Genomic DNA, 19,372 nt, shown 5'->3' with positions numbered 1-19,372 from the left:
TTTTCATATTTTCTCGGTTCATCACCTTTTAAAATGTAAAAATGTCTAGAGAGTTTTGACAAATCCTATAAAAGTACGTATGTTATTGCATTCTTTTTCTACAAGTGACTTTTACATGACATTAAAAAAAATCCAACAATTAACCGAACCGTACCGATATCGAAGAGAAACCGACATGATCGGGATGGTTACGAAAAATCTAATTTTAATTATACATAAAAGAATAACCGAAAAATCGGTATGATACAAATTTTATAAAATAACCGGTCAAATTGAACCATTGACACCCCTAATTAATATACCTTGGGTGGAGCGCAAGGAAACAATAAATTTGTACCTTCTCTCGTAAGGGGGTTTCGTGGACAGAGATTATATAGCCAACCGGTAGCAAATCCCTTTTGATTTCGTCAAGCGAGGAGTGCATTATGACGTGAGTAAGTTTCAGTTAGCTATGTGATAGTAGTATGAGTGTTGTGGGTGAAAGGTGAGCCTAGTGCGGATAGCGTATTAAGAAATTAAGCTCAAATGGCAATAATATGAAATAAGAAAATAGACAATAGATGAAGAGAAAAGAAAGAACTTTCTTATTCTTCAATTGTTCATGTATTTTCAAGTGTGTACAATGTGATGCTCAAAACCTCTATTTTATAGGATGACATTAAGATAATACAAAGGTATGTCATGAATATGATATTAACTATTGAGATCACGAGGGAAGATCATGGAGGTATAGGAATTACAACTATAATGGTGAGAAGTAGTGGAGGTTATCTACATAATAAGGAAGAGTGAAAGTTATAGTTGATTAGTGGACATCCATATAATATGTATTTCGTGAACCCCACTTTAGTTCTTCCTCCCTAGGGCTGTCTCAATCTAGACTTCTACAACACTGATGGATTCATATTCTAGGTAACAAATAAGGGGGTAACATAATTTCCATAATTAATGTGCAGTGCTAGCAACATGTATCCTGTCAGTATTCAAGGACATTAAAAGAGATTGGAATGTTATGCAGAAGATCTTTTTTGGTCCCCCCCCCCCGGTTGTCTAATACACAGGGGTCTGTCTAGAGCCCTACTAAAAATAGATAGAAATGGTTAGGGGTCCCAGCTGTTAAGGTGGCATAATAACAAGTGAGAGCAATAATAACAAAAGCAGTGAAAGATTCTGCAGTAGCATATTCGGAATCCAAATTTGCTCCACGTAAGGCCAAAAGGTTTTAAATTATATGGTCTTCACTGGATAATTGCATCTAACTCAGCTAATGAATAGAAATCTCCGAGTAGTTGCCTAAACGGCAAACTGTCTCTGAGGCCAGTCAATGCATTTTGATATGACATCAAACTTTCCTCTGTAAAAGTAGTTTGCACAGCTCAACCCTCCATCCTGAACAAATAACCGATGGCAGGCAATGATCATACACTACATTACAACATCAAATTTTCTCGCAGTTCATGGTGATGGCTATCTATTTCATTGAAAAACATTCAGCCATTGAAGAACCTTCTATTTAGGCATATGTATGACGCAGCGCAAACAAGTCCCGCTTTTCATCAGATCAAAAGCTTTGTTTATCTCCTCAAATGGCAGGTTATGTGTTATCAAGTCATCTATCTCAATTTCCTGCAAGCAAAAACTCACAATGGCTTAATATTCCAATGTTGAAAGTCCTTTTGGAGTAAATAAACACGACGTCCAAAGGTTTCATCAAGTTGCAAAAACAGTGTAACAGTCTACCTTCCTTAGGTACATTTCAACTAATGAAGGAATTTCAGACTTCGGTTTCCATCCTCCAAATAGGGATCCTGTCAATGTTCTACCGGTAAGAAGAAGTCCATAATGAGCTGTTACCTCTGGCTTCAGCTTGGGTACTCCAAGTGTGACGGTCAAGCCCCATCCCTAACACAAATAGAAGATGACAAAAAATTGGAGGTATAAGAGAAATAAATCTCAGAGAATGCCGGAGAGTACTGAAATGGGGTCTCTATTCTTACATCACAACATGATTGCAATGCAGTGGTAATCATTCCTGTATCTCCTATACACTCAAATGAATAGTCTGCACCTCCATCAGTTATGCGTTTTATAACCTGAAATTAAAAAGTACTCAGAGTTTACGAAAAGAAAGCATAGCCTGAGCATGAACAGAACTGGTCCATTCTGTATGCTATTTGCAGACGATATTGGTTTACTTGACGACGCTACACAAGACGATTAAACAAAAGTTTGAACTTTGAATAAGCATTCTACATAGCAAGGGTTTTAGGATAAGTAAAGATAAGAAAGGATATAGACACGCGAATTAAGCCAGCATAAGACGAACCAAGTAAAGGTGTTTATTAGACGGGATAGCAGTGCATAAATTAAGACAATTCAAATATAAGCTCAATGGTCTAGGTGAATGGTCGATAGCTGAAGATATAAAAAGATAAAATAGAATGTTGAAATTGAGGAGCACTTCAGAAATGTTATGCAATAGGAAGATACCTAAGTGCGGCAAATTCTGTTGGCCATATTTAAGACCATCGATATTATACGGGATTGAATGTTGGGTCTCTTATTCCCAACCCTCCATAATATGAGTATCGTACAAAGCGGATGTTCATATAGATATGTGGTCACACAAGATTGACAAGATAAAAGAAAATTATGGAATATGCAAGTAGCAAAAATAGAGGAGACCTCAAATGTACCATTTTGTAGGTATGATACCAAGAGTTAGAGAGGGTAGAGGTAGATTCAGGATTTAAGCGCTATGGGTTCAATATTTTAGGTTTTTACCATCAAACCCATTATATTGTTAAGGTTATGGGTTCGTATCTATTACTTATTGTAATTATAGTGAATTTTTATACATAAATTATGCTCCACAGCAAAAGTACTGGATTTATATGAACCCCGTGCCTCCAAGCTCTATCCTCCCCTGAGAAAGGAGGCAAGTAGACTTAAAGCCACATAAAAGGAAGTTGTCTTTATAGACCAACAATCACGCATAATCTATGCAGCGGTCATGAAACACATAACATAATAGAGGCAAAAGAACCATAGGCATTAGTGCTTAGTCATACTGGTAAAACATTAGGTCTAGTGTTTGCTAAAAGTCTTTTTAATCTGTTTCGAGATTTGTATGAATTAGAAATTAGAAAATGAAAGAAAACCTCTATAAGACAATCCCCAAATTATTGCGTATTGGAGTGAAACAGGTACAAATAGAAATGAAGGTGAGAATTTATATAGACAGTCCAACTAGCTCGAGATCGAATCATAGTTGTTGTAATGCTCCTGTGTTGTTTTAGACCGCAAACATGATTGGCAAGATTCATGACTAATAATTAGCTGGGAGAAAGAATGAAACTAATTTACAAGCTTTTGCTGTATATATATCATGAAAAGTAAAGCACCTGTGGGATGGGTTCATCAGTATCATTTGGGTTCAAAAAATCGGTCACTCCAAAAGCCTTTGCTGCACCAGAAGAGAAGAACATCAATAAACCAGGGAAACTTTTCAACATAAGTTTAGGAAACATTTCTGGTTTTCAACTTTTTACACGGCGTTTGATGTGATACCTTTTTCGTATTTCTCTTGCATTGTGTCTACACCAATAATTTGAGATGCTCCCCTCATTTTAGCACCTTGTGCAACCTATTAGCACAATATCTAAGCATCTTAGTATTTATCATTGTCAAGTTCTCCAGGAAAACATTTAGCCCATATTATGTTAAGCTTGGATCAATGTACTCACAGAAAGGCCTACAGTCCCAAGACCAAAAATGACCACTTTTGATCCTTCCGAGATATTTGCAACCTTCCAAGCAGCACCTAGACCTGATAATTGCATTTCAATTGTGAGGCTGCACAGTGCTTCATTTGAAATTTTCGGAATAACAACTTAACTTATGGCTAGTTGCGAAGCTATACAGAAATAAATAGGTTAAGAATTAAAGTAACATCTAGAACTGAAGGAGGATTTAACCATTTAGAAAAAATATTTCAAACGATATAACAAATTTCAATAGTAGTAAAGAAGTAAAAAAATCAGCTGTGATTTAATTGAACAGTACTCCATAAGTTACCTGCTGCCGCTCCACAACTGAGGAGGCAGATTTTCTCCAAAGGCGCATTTGAACTAACCTTGACCGCACAACCAGAGTGTACAACCGTATATTCACTAAAACTTGAAACTGCACAATAATGATAAACCGGCTTCCCTTTTATAGAGAACCGCGTCTTCTGATCACTATGCATAACACCTTTTCGTTCCAATCCAAGAACTTGGCAAATGTTGCTTTTGCCTGAGGTACAATGTCTGCATCTCATGCATTCCCCAGTAAATAAGGTTAGCACATGGTCTCCTTCTACAAATTCAGTCACTCCTTGCCCAACACTCTCAACAATCCTGCAAAAATATTAAAGCTTGATTCTATGTTCAGAAATGAGAGAATATTCAATCCATCAACCACTTCTATTGCACTGCAATTGTGGCTCTTGGTGATGCCACGGTCTGTGACGGAATGCTTTTCCTTATAGACAGAGCACCTGATGAGTAAGTTAACTAAGAGTATTTTGGCGATGAAACCATTATGCATCAAGTGGGTGATGAAACCATTATACATGCTTGACAAATTCGGAAATTTGAGAAATCCAACTCAAAATAACATTGGCCCCTCCTTACAACATGACCATTAGCCTCTTGGAGAGACGCATTATCACGCCAAGACATGTTTCAAGGCTATGCATTATATCAGAAAATTTTGTGTTAGTATTTTGACGACTTCCTATCAGCAGCAAGATACATGTTTAAACTACTGACCAAAAGCATTATCATTCAAGTAGAAGCTGGACGAGATATAGAACTGACCCTGATGCTTCATGACCAAATATCCTAGGATAAATAGAAGCCTGAGCCTGAAAATAACAAGAACTTCATCATTGGGCGCAAAATATTTGAAGGATAAGAAAATAATTCTGGTAGATTCATCTGAAAAGAAAAATAAAACAAGAACCAGATTTTGCCAAAATGATAAAGAAAGACAAGATAAACGAATAAAGAGGGCCCAAGATTGAGTCTTTTCTACTGTATAATGTGCCCGCATCCCCCCTTCCTACATAAGTTCAGATTTTACTTTTGAGAACACAAAATAAGATTGGATTTAGCTAGTTTTCTTTGGGAAACAAAATGAGATTGGGATGAGTACGAGTGCGAAGCGCTTTTGTCAGAAAAAAGTGCAATCTTATACAGTATAACTTGCTAGTTCTTATTTTAGGCACCTCTACTGTATCTCTAATAAAAGCAGTCCATCTCCAGTTGGTCCAAGATTGAGCACCTAATAATTCAATGCCATATTTGTAGAACTGGTTTATTATGATGAACAAATTTTAAAGGACTAATTCATGTACATGATCGATTCCAGCATTTGTCGTCCTAGTACATGACATAAAAGGTATGGTTGCCCAGTTTTATATATTAAAAAAAAAAAAAAAAAAAAGATGAAGTAGAGACCAAACCTGTGACAACCAAGCAGTGACATCACTGCGACAGAGAGAAGTAGAGACAACCTTAACACGAATTTCCATAGGCTGAGGTGGACTCAATTCCACCTCCTCAATTACCATTGCTTCTCCTGGTCCCCATGCCACAGCAGCTGAAAATTAAAAAATCAAGATTCTTGGTAAGAAGGGAAAATCAAATGAAGGGTATTGAAATTAGTTACCAACCTTTGCAGGTGATGACACCAGGCTCTTTGTTTTGCACTGAATCAGTAAGGGACATTTTCTTTGAATCTTCTCACTTGTACTGAAACAATGGAGAAATTTATAAACCAATCTATCCCTTTTAGTGACGCGATCAATGCAATGAGCAGAGAAGGAATTTGGACTTAGTTTTTTTGTTGAGAGAAGTGAAGGAGAAGGAATGGGGGGAAGTAGGTGGGGTGGATAGCAGGATAGGTAAGGAAGGCAAACTCTGGCTTCTTGTTAGGTACTTTGGGTTGGTTGGTAACAACAGCTATTGCTCTCTCCACATCCCAAATGACAATTTGACTCGAGTCTTGATTTAAAAATAGTCTAATTATGGTTTAAATTTTTAAATAAATAAAATATACTTAATGATTATAGAAAATTCATATACTTGATTCCTATTAATGAAGAATTAGGGCATAATTGAGTTGAGTTGAGTTTGAGTTTTGATTTGAACGATGTTAACTGTTATTGGAAGAAGTAGCCTGAAAATTTACTTTTCTTAATAGTCCCGTTGAAATTAACTTATGTCAACTTTGGAAGGTAAGGATAGAGTGCACTTGTGGTAAGATTTATTAACTTATTAATGTTTGTTTCGACTCTTCCCTAGGATCAGCATATTAAAGCCACCAAATAACATTCATTTGCATAACTTTCAACTCACATCTTTTTTATATACAAATTTTGAAAAGGCACTCTGCATTCCACTGTAAATCAACCTTTGTCTTTTGTTGTCCACTTCAGCGTATTAAGAATGAGACGCTTGTGTGTCGCTCTGAATGGTTCTAACAGTGCAAAACAGTACCAAGAAATCGTCCGTCCAATCCGAGAACCCATCATTATTCTCTCACGTCGAGTAAACTGAGAATTTACCATCACATATCATGTAATGTAACAAGACGATTCAAAAATTCATAGTCTGAAATATAGAAAATCATTTTTGCAACAGACAAGCTACGGGAACAGCTTTATACCCTTTTGAGGCCAAGAATCTTACCATCGTCTTACACCTTGCTTTCGAGTTCAAAACTCATAGCTTATGGATTTCCAGAAGGTACTGAGAGTACAGACACAATGAGGAAGAAATTACCCATAGATGAAGAAATATACCAGCTTTTACCAATGGAAATAATGAGAGTCTTCTGTGAAGTAGAAATGCAGAGCGCAACAAATTACAAAGAAGAGCAATACATCACAAGTCATTAAGATGTAATTTTAAGAAATGTACAAGATGCAAACAAGGAGGAAGCAAGGACCTATAAAGTGGCCTTGCATGAAGCTTTATTATGTCCTGGTTCCTTGCACCTGCTGCAACTTACTGTCCTCTTATCCGGGTCTACAGTTTTGGTCTCCTCTGGTTTTTCCTCAATCTGCGATTCTGAAGGGCAAGGGGGTAACACATCCGCAGTATCTGACTCACCATCTTCTTCAACTGGTGCTCCAATCCCAGGTATCGGGTTTACAGACACAGAATATGTAGAACAGTAACTTTCAACTGTAAAGTAGCTCGAGCAGTAATCATACACACATTTACCAGTAGATTTGAACACAGCAACCGCATGGCAGCAAGGCAGCCCACTTTGTTTCCACTCCAGGCATGTGCACTCACGGTTTTCAATATTCACAACATGAGTCATCTCATCATGAACTTCAAATAGGACATTAGATGAGAATAGAACTTTTAGACCATCAGCTTTAACAGCTTCTTCCTGTATCTTTCTCTCTTTTGACGGAGTAAGTTTAGTGGACCAATTACTTGACTCCAATTTACGATGATCTATTAGATCACCGAGCATACATATTAAGGCTTCAATTTTTTGCATTATTGTTGATCCACGAGAATCCTCAATCAACTTGGAGTATGGTTCTGCAACATCCTCTGTTACATAATTATAGTGCTGACCCTTAAATAACAAACTTGTCCAACACTCTGGCTCAATCTGGATCACCCAATCGTATGCGTGTGAACTAATCTGTTTGATTTTCTCAGTCGAATTTTTAAAACCACCAAGTCGGACTGCATGAGCAACGGAAAGGAAAATTTCAGGTAAAACATTTCTCCCATCACCACTGAATGGACCCTTCAGATTTCTCTTGAAGCTTTCCAGAAGATGAAAAATGGAATAGCCATGACAAGCATTCTCAAACACCTCAAGAACAGAGTTCTTTAAATTCTTCTCTCGATCTGAGATAAAAGTTATAGATTGAAGAGTTGATAATGCAGATTTTAGTTGCTGCAAAAACCAACGCCAACTATCATCATTTTCAATATCTATTACTGCAAAAGCAACTGGAAAGAAACCATCATCTGCATCAACTGCAGTTGCTGTCAACAGAGTCTCCTTGTACCTTGATCTTAGAGATGTAGCTTCAAGGAAAATAAGAGGTCGGCAACCGTGCTTGAAACCATGTATTGAGGCATGAAGTGAGAAAAAGAAGCGCTGTAGTATTTTTTCATCGTTTATCATAAGCTTAGCAACAGTACCAGGATTAGTATTTACTACCTTTTCACAGAACCAAGGTAACCTGTTATATGACTTTCTGTACGAACCTTGAAGTTGCTCCTTGGCATCTTCCATCCCTCGCCGTACTTGTCTATATCTCAATTTAATCCCAAAGTCACGCAAAATGCCTTTAGCGATTTCCCTAGGTTTGTCATTTGGAGAATCTCGTAACCTTTCCTTAATGATACTTACCAACCAATTCCTTGTACGATGACCAGACTTCCACGATTCGCCTCCACATGTATGCAAATAATTAAACTTTCTGATCCTAAATGTTTGAGCAGCAGGGACCCTAGATGCATGAATTCTCCAAGAGCAACCCTCTACGGTACATCTGCCACTTACACGGGAAGCATCATTTTTCTTCAACTTGTAGACAAAGCGATTAGCAACAGCATACTTTTGCAGTGCAGCCCGGAACTCTTTCACACTCTTAAAATCCTGACCGACACCAGTTATACCTTCTTTCCAAGTGGCAACTAATTTCTCTGGCAGATCTTCATCACGAAGAGCAACTGCAGAGGAGCTGTCAGAATCATCAGGTAATTGAACATAATCTTCATCCTCCACCGTGTCATTACTGTCCATTACACCAGTTGAACTTCGACTCTTTTTCTTCCGTGAGAATTTCTCCTTAGAATCATTACCGGTCACGACAATGGTTGGACCGTTGGCACCAATTGTCCATGAAGCAGTGCGCCTGCGCTTCTTTACAGTATCAGCAGGGGTACTATCATAGTCAAAGCTGATTGGGCTCTGAGCAGTAGTACCAACAGCAGCACGTGAGCGTGGAGCATAGTCAGAATCATCCTCAGCAACATGGCCAGAAGAAGGGTTTGACGAAGTAGTGGCTTGACTGGAGCTATCAGCTGTTGCATTAATAGCTGGTTCCTGGCAGCTGATATGTACATCGACCAGACAATCACTTTGAATAGCTATAGGAGAGGCAGCATCAGTATGAACAGTCCTTAATGGCATAGCTTTTGAAGGTGTTATACTCAGACCACCAGAATCAGCTGCTGTTGCAGGCGTGCCATGATGATTTACGTTCTCAGCCAGTTTTAACCCAATTGTCCTGGAACTGTTGTTAATTGAGATACAAAGCAGAATGTCAATTACATATATACTACCAGTGACATGCAAGTGATTAACCAATTTGCTTTAGCCGTAATAGACATTGGCTGGCAACGGACTCGTCTCACTAAATCATGTCAATAAGGTAATGAAAGTTTATAAGTACTTAAAATAATTTTGTTAATACCTGTCAGTGTATGTGTTCAATGCTTCGTGATCAAAACCTTCCTTCCCGCTGACAAAAATCTCAGCTGTAACAGAATTAGCATGAAACTCAACCATTCTTTTGAAGTCCCTTTCGCTCCTTAAATTAATAAGAGTTTTCCTATTTCCTGGAAGAAAGTATTTAATTGACACTGTTTTAAGCTCCAGATTGCACATCTCTGCCAATTTTATCTTCAGATGATCAAATGGAGTATCTTGGTTGATATTTACAGCATTTGCCTCTCCTCGATTATATGACAAGGTTCCATCGGCATCACTCACAAATTCACCACCAGACTGGCAAATTAAAATAAGCTTTCCCTTCACCATGGCATAAATCTTCAAAAACCAACAGGAAAAAAGGTCGGCGTAAATAAACCTTAAAATGGCTATTGGCAAATGGTCCTCTATTAAAGTTCATCTTAATTCTATCATCGTGTGAGATACCCTGCAAGTAAGCAAGGATCATTCTAGAGAATATGATGCATCAGCTCTCATTTGAGAAACTGGGCTCATTTGAATTTGCAAATATTCAAGAAACGTAATTAAGGCCTAATTTGTCTGCACTTAATGCGATCTAAATATTAATCATTCAGATCTCAAATATTAAGTGCATTTATTTTTTAAGTCTAAATCTTAATTATAAAGATCTTAATCATTTAGTGCGTATATTTTTTTTTATTTCACAACCACTTAATAGGTATGAATAGCTCTAAATAATTAAGATTTATAACAAGGACTTAATTTCATTAAGATGCTATCATCCACATTCACTACTAACCGCCGTCACTGCCCACCATTATCACCTACCACCATGCACCACCGACCACCACCATCCTCATCATAGTCGCCACCACCATCATCATCGACTACCATCACCCACCAACCTACCATTATCGCCTACCACTACCTACCACCCCCACCATTATCAATCACCTCCACCACCATCATCAACCATGGTCACCATTGTCCATCATTATAAACTGCCATCATCCACCACCACCTTCCTCAACCCCAACTACTACTACCAATTATCACTCGCTACTACCCACAACCACCATATAGTCACCATTGTCCATCATTATAAACGGCTACCACCCACAACCACCTTTCTTAACCTCAACTACCACTACCAATTACCACTAGCTACTACCCACAACCACCATCATTAACCAAAACTACCTCCAACCACTTTCTCCAGTTGGCATCCACAAGCACCACCGTTGGCCATCACCACCACCAACTACCATATTATTTTAAAAAAAATACTTTGTTTATAGAATATTAAATTAAATTGTATTTTATTTGAATTTTTTATTTATTAATATTTAAATAAAGATAAATTTTATACATTCAAAAAAACAAATAGTCTTAATCATTTAGTATTCACATATTAATACACATCTTAAAATTCAGATGTGTCAGATTCACACGTTTTAATCTTAATACACATCTTAATATTCAGATGTGCATTCATATTCAGACATCTTAATCTTTAAAAAAAGAAATGAGGCCTTGTCTGCACATGGATTATTTAATTCTTTATCCAAATGACCACTTAAAAACCAGAAGATTTTGTTGTTGGATAACTCGGTGTTATCAAAGGCGAAAAGCGCAAAAAAGCTCTAAGGTCCATTGGGACTTTAATCGCAAAGCGCAAATAAAGCGTGAGTTTTAAGGAAGAAAGGCGCAAATAGAGTAAAACTACAAATATGTATGTGTAGTCCAAAACTAATATCTATAAGCATGGATACCAAATATATGGACAAAAACATTGAATAGAATTTACGTTAAAGTAAAATATCAATTGTTTAGTGTCCCCTCTTCAGGATTGTGCTTATTGGCAAGGAAAAGCATGTCTTAGTGCCTTGATGACAACACTGAAGCGCTCGTTAAGCGAGACGAAGCGCTCAACGTGTTTTGAGTCTCGCTTTAGGGCTTAAGCGCGCTTTAAGCACGCCTTTGATAACACTATGGATAACTACTTAAAAACCTAAATACTCTGGTGGAGTGACTCAATCAGCCAAAAGATGAAGAAAATTGGCATGCATCCACTCCTTTTGGAGACTAATAAAAAAAATTACATGTAGAATGATCAGGAGGTTCAGTATCAAGCAGAATTTTAGTGGTATTCTAATAAAAATAGTTTTACAAAACCATAATCGTATTACTCCTAATCTAGAGAAGTATGCTTCCTACATAACTGCCCAGAGGTGTTTAGAGGGATAACCTAATTAACAAAGTTCAAATCTTGTTTATCAACATAAGCATGCCAAATGAATAATGGAAAGTTATGTATGCCTGAACCTATTCTTTTATTGTTTTTTTATGAAAAGGTTACATATGCTCGAATTTTTAGCTCCCTTTTTTTTAATTATTACTTTTTAGCTCCTTTAAAGGGACAGATTAGTTTTGAAAAAATGGCAAGCTTACAAAATGATTGGGAGTAGATAATATGTCGAATCCATACTCTCTTGCTTTTTTATGAAGTACAAGTAATAGAGAATCTAAACCCTTTAAATTTCAGTTGTCGCAATATAGTATTAAAAGGAAAAGCAACATCATACAACAAAAATTAGAAAAATGCTAAAGCAACAAAGAGGATTAAAATGCACAATGTATATCCATTTGTTTTAGTATCGTGAATTATGATAATGAGGTCTCTAAGTAGCAAAAAGTTAACTTTTTCATATAACTTTTTGCCTTTAATTTTAATGAACTAAATCAAATGTAGAAGTAAGGTTTCATGAGTGAGTCTAGAATCTTGAGAAGTCTGCAACACTAAACTACAAAATCCAAATGCAACATGATGACATTTTCAACAGGTTCTTATTATTTGTTATACATGCCAAGATTTAACATTTTCTTAGTCATTGGCATTCTAGTGCCATAATGTTACTCTCAAAGTTCTCTCTATTTTCACCTCAGTTACTAAGGACTTACGTAACTATATCCGGGACTCATTAGACTTGTACACTAGGTTAGGATACCACATGGACCATGGCATTTTCAAGCCTTTCATTAGAAAAATAGGAGAAAAAGTGTGGACCATGAATATCTTATACAAGCAAGTCTATAATTTGTTGCAATTTTCAACTTTTCTTTCTGAAGCTAAGTTGGTTTCTGTAAAAGAGGTGTGTGTAGTGAAAGCCTGAAAGGTAGACTATGTGACCATTAGCCTAAGGAGTGATCACAGTACGCAGAAACAACTAGGGATTTCAGGAAAATTTATAGGACAGTACGACCGCACATGGTCAATAATTATTCCTTTCTTTTCTTTTATTTAAAGAAAGTACAGCATCCAGGTAGAGCTAGAACTACAGTGAGCCAGCTCTTTTACATTGTAACAAGACTGAGAAATTTCAACACTTTTATCTACTTTTTTTAATCCTTTAGCAAATAATGTTGTATCTACTATCTACTGTATTTACATTCTCATTTCACACCAAAAAGCTAAAAGACATATATATGTGTATTATAATATAGGCCAAATACATACGAAGATACTTAAAGTTGGCACGATTTTTCATTTAGACACTTAAACTAAGCTTAGGACCTATCGAACACTTAAACAAGGTTAAAACTGTACCCATTGAGCACATATTTTACAATTCTAGACAATCTATAGTGCGTGAAAGTCACTTACCCTGATGTGTCAAATACAACCAATATTAAAAAGACACCTCAGCACAAAAACTCAAAATATTTTTAAAAAAAGAAAAATCAAAATCCACCAGGTTTCTCAACCACCGTCTTCCATAGGCGTTCTGAATAACTTCTTCATGCTCATGTTGTATCGGAAAAAGGAGGCAAGCTCATTGCTAATGTCATAACCCAGAACCAATTGGGAGCTTGTCGGATTTCTCATCTTCGAGCTTTCTGGCTCATAGCTTTGGTTGCGCCAATGTCCGCTTTGTTTGATCTACTAGGCGTTTGGAGCTTCCCCGTGAGTTCCTACAAAGCTTTCTTGCCATTGTCTAGCTCACTGAGAGCATGACATTTTATAGTTTGTGTTTTAAAGTTGTTAAGTTCTAATTTGAAGGCTAATTAAATTTGAATCCGCATTTGTTGGGTTGATCTCAAATATTTTTTGGCGAAGACGACGAAGGCAGATTTGGGTCTCCATGAAGAAGAAAATGATTACAGCTCATCCAAAAAATTTCCGGTGAAACTCTATTTTCTCCTACAAGAATTTTGGCTTTGAAGAAGAAAATGACTGTGAGAATGGAGAAGAAGAGGGGGATCGTTGGTTTTTTGGAGAGGATGAGGCCGCCGGTTTCTCTCGCCGGATTCCGGCAGTGAAGAGATGGGGACTGCCTAAGATCTGTTTTGTTTTTGAGAGAGAAGAAGAAGGAAATAAAAAAGAAAAAAGAATCTATTTTTTGGGGTCTTCACGGGCCTATATTGGGTGAAACTCACTTTATGTGCCAACTCAGTAAGAAGTGCTTAATTGGAATAAGTTTCGGGTAGTATAAGTGTTCAATAGGTACACCCTTGAGTTTAGGTGTCTAAATGAAAAATCGTGCCAACTTTAAGTGTCTTCGTATGTATTCGGCCTATAATATATGTTGTTCTCCACTTTGCCGTCAAAGCATAAGTTCCATTCTTTCCGTATTACCCATCTTATACACAAATACAAGCTGCGATGATCTCCCGGGAAAATTTCAGCCACAATTTTTTACTTTCTTCCTTTTCATTTTAAATTGCTGGAAGCTTCACAATGATGTTTTACCATTTCATTAAAAGGGTCGCGAGAACCAGAAAATACTAAGAATTCATTTAATGGAAATCTGGCACCTAATCTATAAATAAAAATAACTTTTAAAGTAAAATAAAATAAGCAAAGCACAGTAGCTTAGCTCTTCAAGAGGAGGGAGAGCAAAAGTGATGCAAGCAGAGAGTAGAATAGTACCAATAATCACCATTCACCAAATGAAAGATTGGTTAATCAGTGTATGCACAAACAGCAGGCTACTGCCTCCTGCGCCCGAGCATTGGAACTGCAAGGAATTCAAACATTTTGAAATAATTCCCCTTTGGCAAACAAACAAACAAATAAAAGATAAATTTGCTAATCTCTAGCTACAACTTCCTCATATTCCAAAACTTAATTAAGACAACAATTAGTTGTAGAATGAATCCAACTCGAGACACCAAATCTTTTGTGCTAAATGAGCCTATATCTCAAGTTAGAACGATACTCAAAGGTAAGTTTTATAGAGCGACGGTCAAACCGGTCGGCTATGTTGTATGGGGCAGAGTGTTGGCCAGTTAAGAACTCACATATCCATAAAATGAAAGTAGCAAAGATGAGGATGTTGAGGTGGATGTGAGGGCACACTAGGATGGATAAGATTAGGAATGAAGATATTCGGGACAAGGTGGATGTGGCTCGTGTGAATGACAAGATGTGGGAAGCGAGACTTAGATGGTTCGGGCATGTGCGAAGGAGAAGCCCAGATGCCCCGGTCAAAAGGTGTGAGCAGTTGGCCTTGGCGGGTTCGAGAAGAGGGAGAGGGCAGCCTAAGAAGTATTGAGGAGAGGTGATCAGGCGGGCTTCAGATTTCCGAGGACATGGCCCTTGATAGGAAGGTGTAAAGGTCGAGCATTAGAGTGGTAGGTTAGGAGGTAGCTGATAAGGTTTGTCCGGGGGGAGGCTGATCTGATAAGGTTGGGTCCTAGGCTACTACCAATTATTGTTGTGTCCACACTATTCTTTCGTTTTTCATAGTATCGGGCTTTATTCACTGGTTTTTGTTATTGTTTTTCATCTATTTTCTGGTTCTTATGCTGTTGTTATTACTCATATGGTTCTGTTGATGGTACTAACATATTGTCTCTTTTCGTTTTCTTGAGCCAAGGGTCTTTCGGAAACAGCCTCTCTACTCTCCGTGGTAGGGGTAAGGTCTGCGTGCACTCTACCCAGACCCTACTTGTGGAAACTCACTGGGTTGTTATTGTTGTTTGTATCTCAAGTTAGAACAAATCAGACAAGAAATGTGAACTCTACCCATATGTAAATAAGTACTACTCATAGAAAACCATGTAACTGATTTGAGTAACACAAGTCACTATACAACACACCTAAGATTATTACAGAAAAAGAAGGGAAACCCCTTAGTTAATCCAATAATTTTGATTTAGTGAAAAGTTCACTAAACATTGTAACAAATAATAGATATGAACCCATAATTTTAAAAACACAATGCGTTCAATGTTTAAAACCTTTAAGGTTGAACCTTTAAAGCTTAATCCTGAATCCGCCCCTTACTGCACCTTCTACTTTTGTAATAATGGGTGAATCCAATATCTTAATTTAGTCAATACTGCGTACCACTACACCTACCACTCCTACAGTGATAATAAGTGTGGCCAGTCTAACCCCCTGTTTGGATAGTTGTTTCCCGGGGTTCATTATTGTATTGTTTTCATAAACACCATGTTAGTTCCATAGTTCTTAAAATTATATTGTATAGTGTTGTAAACCCATTGTAACTTTGTTGTTATATAACCACGAAAAAGCTCAATAGTCGGTCAGTTCCTCCATTGGTGAACTCCTTCTGTGGCAAAATTCAACTAAACTGTAAGTTCTCTTCTTTGTCTTACTGCTCTTCTGTACTTTGTTTTTGATAGCACAAAACGTAGAAATATTAATATGCAGTGCTAATCTGATATGCAATTAGGACAGATTATCTTGAAACCGTGGGGTAGGGGATGCTGATATGGTTAATATGGTTATCCAGGTAATTGTTGCTATTTTTAATAGTTATAGTACTTAAGGGATATTTTAGTAAACTTACATGTTATTATACTGATACGATTTAAAATGGGAAAGGTTGAAGCTACTGGTGGAGCTTGTACAATGGGCTTGTTAGGTTGTACGGTGAAATTAGAGAGAGGGGTCTGCTGATCAGTTAACAACTTTTGCTTTTAGCATTTAAGTCCACTTTAACTAGTTTACCTTATCATTTAATTACCAATGTAAGTTTACTTTATTATAGTTTAGTCCCTAGCTCCTAATTCACTATATGCAGTGAGTTTTGCCCTTTCAAAGGCTTATGAAGGAAAACCTTGTCTTTATTTTTATTTTAGTGTTCTTAGCTTAGCAGTAGAATTTCTTCCTTTCTCCTTCAATTCTCCAACTTTTGTAACATATACAGTCAAACCAAATAATAAAAATGTTATTAAACCACAATAAACGACGCAATCTATCCAAATATTGTATTCATTAATACAATACAATGATATTGTACACTATGAAACCATAGATAACAACCATCCAAACAGAGTGTAAATATTTGTATCTTTCATAAAACTTTAAAAAAAAAAAACTCGAGCTGAAGGGTGCCATTGCTTGAATAAACATTCAATCCCATAGTAAATACATAACAAAAACAATTGAAAAGTAGTTAACTCTTCAATGTAAGACAGGTAAAAAAAGAAGCAATTGCAAATATACTGCAGATATGTATATCAGTCTGTATAAATTAAATCGATAAAAAGAGAGTTAACAAAATGTGAGAAACTTACCTGAAAGCGTAATTGAGGAGAAGGAATATGGAAGTGGGAAGGGAAATTGAGAAGAAGGAAGCCGGGACTGAGAAGTGATAGAAACCCTAGAATTGGGGGAAGTTTTTGAATTACGCCTAAAAGGGGAGAGTGAATGAGTGAATGAAAAAAGCAAAGGGCGAGGGTCTTCCGATAAATGTACTAGTTACCGGGGCGAGATGGATAAATTAATTAAGTACATGAAAGGAGGTTTATAAGGGGTGGTTCGGTAGAATGTGTTGGTTTGGTAGGATGCATTAGATAAAATAATGTTTGCAATAGCTTTGTGTATTAATAATACCTTGTTTGGTAAACATTTTGAATCTATGCACTAGTTATGCAAGCATTAGTTATACATCTCATTTGGTATTATCCTATGCATAATTAATGCATAGAAAACCATGGTATTAGCAATGCAATGGGTTTTAATGCATGTATTAGCTTAGTTAAAGACAAAATTATCCTTCAAAATTTATGCTTGATTAAAATATGCTAGTTATTATATTAATGCAAGTTTAAAATAATTCAAACAGTGAGAAATAAAATTATATCTCTAGTAAATAAATAAATACTTAGCATATTTCCTTTTTTATAAATAAATATTTAGTTCTATTTTACAATATAGGTAGACAAATCAAATAATTTTTTAAAACTTTTTCATATAAAAATATTTCTCAACATATATTTCTTTTAAAAAGTTTGAGTGATGGACTAGTTTTGAGGGTATTTTTGTAAATAAGCAATTTTTTTAAGAAATTGTGCAATGCGTTAATACATCAAACCAAATAATGGATAAGAAATATGTCAGCATAACTAATACCAGCATAACTAATACCAGCATAACTAATATCAGCATTACTAATACACCATATTCAGCATTATTCTTATGCACCCTACCAAACGACCCCTAAGGAATTTAGGAAAAGCTCAAGATTTTGATAAAATGCCTAGTCAACGCTCGTAGTACTAGATCATTTGGATGCTACAAACCTACTAGGACTCGAATCTTTTCTCGTTATTTTCTCAAAGTAAATGTCTTTTTTTTTTGTTTTTCACCCGGTGTCCGGTACCTATATTGGAGCCCGACTAAATCCAGATTCTCTTGTCATTATTCTCTTGTACACGTACCTTAAGAAAAATTAGTTAAGATATGATTTTGACTATTTTTTCCTTATTCATATCTTAATATTTGATCTTTCTTCGTTGAATTTTTTTCTCAATTTATGTGTCATCTCCATTATATTAATTGTATTTGTGGAAAACATGATAAAGTGTTTAAGAAAACAAAGTTTACTTATTGATATTTGAACAAAGTTATCCATAATTGAGGTATTTATAGTATTCAAGGATAATTATTACTAAGGGTAAAAAAGAAAAAAAAATTGGCTTAAACTTCTAAAATGACAAATACCCCGAGACAATTATTTTAATAACTATGAGTAATAATATGAGACAGGTGGAATAACTATCTATATATAATAAAGGCTGAATACATACGGAGACACTTAAAGTTGGCACGATTTTTCAGTTAGACACATGAACTTAGGGGTGTTCCTAATTAGCACGTACATTACATGAACTTTGTTCCAATTAGACACTTCTTGCTGAGTTGGCACATAGAGTGAGCTTCACCCAATATAGGCGTGTGAAGAGCCCAAAAAATAGATTTTTTTTATCTTTTTTATTTCCTTCTTCTTCTTCTTTATGTCCACAACTATTTCCACCATTGTCTCCTCCATTTTCACCATTGTTGTGCCTCCACCATTGATTTAGCTCGAAAGTGTCACGACCCCGGTTCACCCTCCATGAACCATCGTAACGGCACCTAGTCTCTACGACTAGGTAAGCCTAACAATGTGAAAAAGAAACTAATTTGCGGAAAAAATAATTAAAAATCGAAATAGTGAAATAAGACAGTATTTTAAAGTACCGCTTGGCATACATAATAACAACTCTCGAAAACTAATAACATTTTCCAAAACCCGGAATCTCATGATCACAAGCCTTTGAATTTTATTCAAGCATCTAACTCCAGAATATCTACAAGGAAAACGAAAGTACAGAAGGGCTAATACAATAAGGGGAGTAGAAAGGGACTCTTCGGTCTGCGGACGCGGCAGACATACCACGGAGTCTCTACAGGGCCTCGTCTCATGAGTGATAAGTCTGAATGGAAGTACCTGGATCTACACATGAAAAACATGCGCAAAAAGGGGCATGAGTACACCACAGCGGTACTCAGTAAGTGCCAAGCCTAACCTCGGTCAGGTAGTAACGAGGAAGGTCAGGGCCCTACTGAGAT

General features: G+C 36.5%; 2 protein-coding genes across 7 annotated transcripts; both read right to left on the bottom strand.

Moving 5' to 3' along the window:
* Positions 1-1,183: 1,183 nt before the first annotated feature.
* Positions 1,184-6,550, bottom strand: LOC107812917 (alcohol dehydrogenase-like 6). The gene is made up of 11 exons (XM_016638103.2): positions 6,405-6,550; positions 5,720-5,798; positions 5,510-5,646; positions 4,863-4,909; positions 4,078-4,400; positions 3,747-3,829; positions 3,571-3,646; positions 3,405-3,466; positions 1,998-2,093; positions 1,741-1,902; positions 1,184-1,626 (listed from the first exon to the last, which is right to left on the bottom strand). The coding sequence occupies exons 2-11, from the start codon at positions 5,772-5,774 to the stop codon at positions 1,510-1,512; spliced, it is 1,158 nt and encodes a 385-aa protein (XP_016493589.1). The 5' UTR covers positions 5,775-5,798; positions 6,405-6,550; the 3' UTR covers positions 1,184-1,509.
* On the bottom strand, positions 6,469-17,233 carry LOC107812916 (uncharacterized). Of its 6 annotated transcripts, XR_012694219.1 has the most exons (6): positions 17,053-17,233; positions 14,435-14,522; positions 9,506-9,861; positions 6,997-9,325; positions 6,738-6,797; positions 6,525-6,601 (listed from the first exon to the last, which is right to left on the bottom strand). XR_012694219.1 is itself a non-coding variant. In XM_075219659.1 (5 exons), exons 3-4 carry the CDS (start codon positions 9,850-9,852, stop codon positions 6,997-6,999), a joined length of 2,676 nt encoding a protein of 891 aa, XP_075075760.1. In that variant the 5' UTR covers positions 9,853-9,861; positions 14,435-14,522; positions 17,053-17,233; the 3' UTR covers positions 6,469-6,601. The 6 variants fall into 6 exon arrangements, 5 of the variants coding, with proteins under 5 accessions (XP_075075760.1, XP_075075761.1, XP_075075759.1 ...); XM_075219659.1 differs by lacking the exon at positions 6,738-6,797 and having other exon boundaries at positions 6,469-6,601; XM_075219660.1 differs by lacking the exon at positions 6,525-6,601 and having other exon boundaries at positions 6,672-6,797.
* Between the last annotated feature and the right edge of the window lie 2,139 nt (positions 17,234-19,372).

The sequence above is a fragment of the Nicotiana tabacum genome, chromosome 8 (assembly GCF_000715075.1).
Source record: "Nicotiana tabacum cultivar K326 chromosome 8, ASM71507v2, whole genome shotgun sequence".
Taxonomy (NCBI): Eukaryota; Viridiplantae; Streptophyta; class Magnoliopsida; order Solanales; family Solanaceae; genus Nicotiana; species Nicotiana tabacum.
This window is presented reverse-complemented; position numbering and strand designations above follow the sequence as displayed.